Source organism: Gossypium arboreum, chromosome 7 (genome assembly GCF_025698485.1).
Source record: "Gossypium arboreum isolate Shixiya-1 chromosome 7, ASM2569848v2, whole genome shotgun sequence".
NCBI lineage: Eukaryota > Viridiplantae > Streptophyta > Magnoliopsida > Malvales > Malvaceae > Gossypium > Gossypium arboreum.
Window position 1 is genome coordinate 92,982,323 of NC_069076.1, and position 6,766 is coordinate 92,989,088.

The 6,766-nt window shown below is 29.5% G+C and overlaps 1 protein-coding gene across 1 annotated transcript; it reads right to left on the reverse strand.

Annotated features, from left to right (window-relative positions):
- Window positions 1-2,918: 2,918 nt before the first annotated feature.
- On the reverse strand, window positions 2,919-5,003 carry LOC108472552 (aspartyl protease family protein 2-like). The gene has a single exon (XM_017774095.2). It carries the CDS (start codon window positions 4,724-4,726, stop codon window positions 3,113-3,115), a length of 1,614 nt encoding a protein of 537 aa, XP_017629584.1. The 5' UTR covers window positions 4,727-5,003; the 3' UTR covers window positions 2,919-3,112.
- Window positions 5,004-6,766: the final 1,763 nt, after the last annotated feature.

The following is a 6,766-nucleotide window of genomic DNA, read 5'->3' on the forward strand; positions in this document are numbered from 1 at the left end:
ATCAGTATATCCAACCTATTAGAACCTCATAAACAAGTCTTTTCACTTAACCCCAAGCAAATATCCACTCAACGAATGATCAACTTACCCTTGAATGGAAAGTAGCAAACCCGAATCATTAAAGCATTAATGGCTGTTCTTCAGCCCCTTGATCCACTCCTATCAAATAGCAGAAACCTCTTACTAGACACTTAACTCGAACAATATTCAAGTCGAGCGAAACGAAAAACTTACCAATGAGGAGAACGTCAATGAATCACAGAAGCCCGTTAGTACGAAATCAACACAAATGGGAGGAAGGCAGGGGAAATTTCAGCAAAATAGAAAAGAAAAAGAACGTGGAGGGAGGAAAATAGTAGGGAATTACGGCAGAGAGAGTTCTTTTGGGGAAACCACTCAGAAAAATCTGATAAACCCTACCACTACAGTATTTTAGTTCACCTCTAATTATATCACAGCCTTAGTGGCAAAAATAATGTCCAAGCCAGGATTCAAACACAGGACCACTAATATAAACCCTTGCCACGTAACCACTAAACCATTAGGCCCATTCTGTTAAGTTTTTACAAAAAAATTTCTTATAAGCCCATTAATCAAAAGCCAAGCTTTATTTCAATAAAAACCAAAATTTTGCCCAAGTTGAAACTTGAACTTGAGACTTCCCCCACACACCCCCAACACATTTAAACGCAATAGCAAATAGATATTATGCAAATTCATTGAAAAACATTTTCAGATATTTTCCTATGCTACCATTTCACAAAAGCTGAAACTACAGAAATTTAGGGTGTTACAAGTTCATAGTTAAGTGAATAACTATATAGTTTACCCTTTTGTTAATTTATATATTTAAAAATAAGCATAAACTTAACAAAAAATGCTAAATACTAAATTGAATTTAAAAGAAAATAATTAAAGGGAAAAGATTTGGCCTTAAGGGAGTTACAAATTACTTAAGCGGTTTTAAAAAATATATATATTTTTATTGTAAAGTAAGAAGCTTTGAAAAGCAATTTAAAAGGTCAACATAGAAACTAATTAAAATCTTTTACTTTATATATATATTTTATATTTTTTATGTTTATTTTACGATACATGTTCAATATTCGTAACTATTCTTCTTAATATTATTTTTAAGATTTAAATTTGAGTCATTTTCTTGAAAGTACTTAATACTACTCTTAACAATTTAAAATTATGAACTTGAATATAATTAATTGGGTAATATCTTTCAATTTAAAAGTTTAAAAATTATAAATTGTTAAAAGAATTTAATCAATAAAAATTTAATTAAAAATTGAACTAGATATAAAAAGAATATAAATATTAATAATTGTAGATTGGGTAGGCCCCTAGTGTAAATGCGACGACCGCAAAAGAAACAGATAAACGAAATAAAAATAAAGAAAGTTTGGTGCTTACCTAACAGTTGACAAAGTCTAATCTAATACCATTATATCATATGACAGTATTGCATTTATAAACCAAATAATTGACCCATTCTTTTTTTCAATTTATCATTTTTAAAAAAAAAATTTAAGCACAATTAATATTCCACCTTTTCCTATGGTTAATTTTTTAGTTAAATTTTATTATTAATTTTCTTTTTTGCATTTTGTGAAGTTATTTATGGGGCATGAAGGTTGGAGACGGTTTGCCCAATGAAGATGGAGAGCGGCATTGTGAAGATATTGTTGGAAAAATTACATTTTTATAGAAACTGTAAGGCATATTCTTAATAGATAAATGTGGAAAGTTGAATAATAAAATTATGGTTTCTTATTTTACTCTATAAGACCTTTATAATAATATATCATATGTTCAAAATTGTTAATTTGTGTACTCTTGACAACCTAGAGGAACAATTCTAGTGGCGGAGGAGAGCATTGGCTAACAAGGTTAGGTGTTGAGGGTACCCTTGGGGAAGGTATTTCTGGTAGCAAGGGTGTCCTTGGCAAGGTATATTTCATAACTCTTTATTTTAATTTAGTCAAAATTTGTCTTTGCATTTTTTGAATTTTAAAATTGCAATCATTATTCAAGACTTTAGTAATTGAATTTCTTTAGTTGAATTATCTTATTAATCCCTATACTTGTCTAATTTTGAAATTTCAATTTCGATACAATAGTAGTTAAATCTATTAACTAGTTTTTTTGTGATTAATATGCAGAAATAATAAACTGGAATGACATTACTCGTATAAATAATAAGGCTGCCATGTAAGATTTTAAAAATAATAAAACTTAATGAATTTGACAACTGTACTTTGGTCAAGATTAAAATTTCTAAATTCGAAAATTAAATAAACTAGAAAATATCAAATTAAAGTATAAAGTCTAAATCCAAAATTTTTGCTACGAATAGCAAAATCTAAGAGAACATTTTTTTTATTTTTTTATTGGCTCAGCAGCAAGTCAAATAGGCAAAAACAAAAGTTTTCATTCAACAATTAAGGTAAAAGTATCATGGAGGCTCTTATACTAGATTGTATTTGACCCCTCTATTAAAAAATGAACAAATTAGTCATTGTACGTTAGATTAAAGAATAAATTGATCATTCTATTAAAAATTTCATTACTTTTTACTATTAAAAACTAGTTCACGTACATCAACATGAGGTACATGTGACACACCATGTGTAACTATTTAGTTATTTTGTCAATAATACCAGTTTTTAACAATAGAAGTGGATGAAATTTTTAACAGAAAAGATCTTTTTGCTTTTTGATCTAAGTGTAGGGACTAATTTGCCTATATTTTAAGTAAAAGGGATAAAATGCAATCTAACTCTTAATACAAGGACCTCTATAGGAATTTTACCAATAATATGCAAAGCCTGCAATGATTTTATTGTGATAAACAAGGCTAGGCAAAAAAGAAAAATCTAATGTTTTAAAGGCAATAAATAAAGAAGGCATTTTACCAGTAAATTTTGATTGTTTTTATTATACAACAATTCAAGAATGTTTAAATTCATTGTTTTTTTAATGTATAAACTGAAAATCTTACAAAAAAAGAAAAAGAGTAAAAAAAAAAAAAGAATTTTTGATTTCTTGTATATGTTATCTAATCTAAATAATCTACCATTGTTTTACAATGTGAATGAAGCTTTTAAACATCAGCACATTTCATTGGTGCATATCCCAACCTTGATTTCTTTGTATCATATAAGATATGAAAATTTTGTTGTTGATAGTTCCCTATAATTGAAAGTGCTGATCTTGGCGTCCCCAATATGGCTAAACAAACCACGTCGTCTTCGAGCCAAATGAAGTAGTTTTCGACCGGGAAATTCCATACGGCTCCGTCGAGGAACTCGATACCGAAATCGGGTAGCTCTACATTTTCGATCCCGGACACATTGTAACATGGATTCAAGATTGGAAAATCTTTCAACAATGGATACCCTTTTGTTTTATTCACAAATGCTTCTTTGATGATCTTGTAAGTAGGGTCTGCAAAGTAACTTAAAGTAGTACCGGAATCGACGATGGTACCACCGGTACCATCGGTCGATAATCGCCATGTTTCTTCAGGTATAGGCAAGATGTCACCGCCGACTAGGATGGATTTTATTTGAACATAGTAAAATGTATCGACCGAATTCTCCTTCCCGGTAAGCAAAGACGTGAAATTCAAATTGGGGTGGTTGAGAAGAGATTTATCCTCCCCGAAAATCAACTTGCTGCTGACATTCGTATCACTGTTCCGGTCAACAAGACAATACGAAAATGAATGACCGTATAATGATTGTAGCTGCGAGGCAAACGAGAGTGGCCCTCTCCCAAGGCCTAATAACCCTGCGGCACCGTGAAAAAGACCCCTATTCCAATGACCACAACCGAACATCACATTCTCGACCGGTTTAAACTCCGAGTTCCCGTTCGACGTTAAATTGACGGTAAACGTCTCGACCGCGAAATCACCGGTCGTATTCGAACTATCACCATACCAATAATAATAAGGACAAGTTTGATTCTCTGTTTTACAAGGCAGAGGAGGATCAGGGGGTGAAACCAAATTGCACCTAGGATCTTGACAACTTATATTCCGATACGAACTCGATTCGTTCGGATCATAATATGGGCCGGTTTGCTCGAAACAATCATAACAAGGAACACATTGAATCCAATTAAGATCACTACCAGTATCAAGTATTAAAGAGAAATGTTTAGGAGGTGTACCAATAAACACATCAATGAAATACTCCCCTGAACCAAGGCTAACACCAGATTCCAAAGTCGCTACGAGCTGTCCGGAAAACCCGTCTGTGTAAGATTCTGGTGCGCCGGCTTTTTCGATCACCGGCTTCAAACTGGATTGCTTGTTTAGCCTTGAAATGGCATTTTGATTCTTTTTCTCAATGACCCTTGTATGAAGTGCTTGAATCCTAATGGAATCCCTCATGGTTGATTTTAAAACAGAGGATTTTGGCTCTGTTTTTGAATCTATTTGTCTCTGTTTCAAGTGCAACTTAACAATCTTCTTTGACCCATCATCATCATCATTAAGATAAGAACAGCCATTGGTACTTGTAGAAGAAGAAACTGCATTGAAGATCATATGATCAGGGAATTCAATTCCAGCCAAACTGGAAATATTGGAATTGGAATTGGGATTCCCAGTTTTGATTCGATCATAATGGATTCTAGCAGTAGCTTCAAAAGCAGCATATGAAATCGAAAGAAAAAGAACAACAAGACCTAAAGAAACTCTCACCAACATTGCACTGATCTTTTTTCTTGTTTGGTTACTGAGAAAATCCTACATGAAAGTGAAAAGGCCAACAACAAACCAAAAACCCCAAAATCTGAGAAAAAAACCAAAACCCAGAAAGGAAAATTACTTAAAATTGATGGGTTTTTTTTTCTGGGGGGGGAGGAGATATAAAAAAAAAAAAAAAAACCCAAGTAAATAAGAAGCTAATAAAAGGGAAAGGCAAAGAGGAAAAGCTAAAGAAGAAATGTAAATATATATTTTTTTTCTAGGTGGTCATCTTTGAATCAGTGTTAAAGACTTTGAAATTTTTTTTTAAAAAAGAAAAACAAAAAGGAAAAAAAATTTAAAAGTCTACTTTTTGAAAAACGCGGTTTCATATGGAACAAATAATAATAATAAATGTAACCCAAAATTACAAACCACTTAAATAAATAAAGGTTAAATTCTGGTATTAGTCCCTGTACTTTTAATATTTTGATATTTTAGTCATGACCCTAATGGTAATAGTTAAATTTGTTTGATTAAATTCAATCATTACTAATCTTGTACTCCTTGCGTACACTTCTAGATTTAATCTAAATTCTCTAATTGAATTCGGAATTTGAATTTTCAATATTGACACTAAATGACATTTGTTAACTCATTAACTAGATTTTTAGTGAGAAATATTGGAAATAACAAATTGGCACGATATTATATATATGACAATAAGTTTATCGTATTAGAATTTGAAAGTAACAAAACTTAATGAAATTTAACAATTACTGTTTAGTGAGTATTGAAATTTATAATTAAACAAGTACAAGATTAAAATTGACCAAATTGAAGTATAAAATTAAAAATTCATAACTTTCATAAATTATAGAAATTAATAGTAGAATTTACCCAATAATAAATAAATAAAATATGATTTACCTGGTCTTCTTGTTCTTCATCTACTTCATGGGTTATTTATTTCCTCTTTGTTTCCTGCTTTTTTTTTTTACATTAATTTAAAAAATTAAAACTCCATTGATTTCTGGGTCCCAAGCAAAGGGAAGTTCACATTTACAGCTCTCTTTTTATTTTTTTATTTTTTTTTTCTAATTTTAAATTTACATAATTTTACTAATGCTCAAAGTCAAAGCAAAGCTTTTTTTTCTTTTTTACTTTCTGGATTTCATTTCCATGGTTTTTTTTTAATATTTTCTTTCTTGTGTTTTTAATTCTTAAATTTGACATTTTTCTAGCTAGAAATGTTTTATTTTTTGAGTGAAGAAAGTAAAAGAAATATAAAAGAAGTGCAGCTTCAATTTTACGCAGGAAAAAATTTTTGCTGGAAAAAGAAATAGAAAATTTGGGGTTATTGACTTATTTTTCTGGTCAACAACAAAAAAACCATTATTGAATAGGATCGCTTAATTGAATTGATTGAATTTTAAATTATTATTTTAACAAAAATTTATTATAACTTGGTATTTTATATCTTTATTTTTCTTAATTCTTAATATTTTAAATTTATTTAAAATTTAAAATTATTATTAATTTTTGAAAATGGTTGAATTTGGAAGATGATGTTTAATTTCAATCCAATTTTATAAAATTGATATTGGTTATATTTATATAATTCAAAATTTGGTAATATAATAATTTTGAAAACATATGCAATTCTTTTTGACAAAATATCATATCATTAAAATAATCTAAAAAATAGAGATAACAAGGAAAAACAACTATCCTAAGCCAATAAACTTTCCCAATATATCCTGGTCCTTGCTTTCCTCATTATCACCATTATTGACTTATTTCCGGTCAACAAAAGATTTATAACATAAAATCAATTTAATTGGTTCAACCAGTTAAATTATAAATCAAATTTTAAACATAAACAATCAGAAACGAAGAATAAAAAAATCAATTAAAAAATGAAAAAAAGAAGAAGAAGAAACCAAAGCCTTTTCTTTTATTTCTGAACAAAATAAATTGAAATTTTCATTATGTTTGGGTTGTTTTATATCCTTAATATTTTTGTAAATACATTTTAAATTTTTAGTAATTTTAAAATGA

Coding starts and splice junctions, on each gene's coding strand:
- LOC108472552 (XM_017774095.2), bottom strand. CDS start 4,726: ATGTTGGTGAGAGTTTCTTTAGGTCTTGTTGTTCTTTTTCTTTCGATT.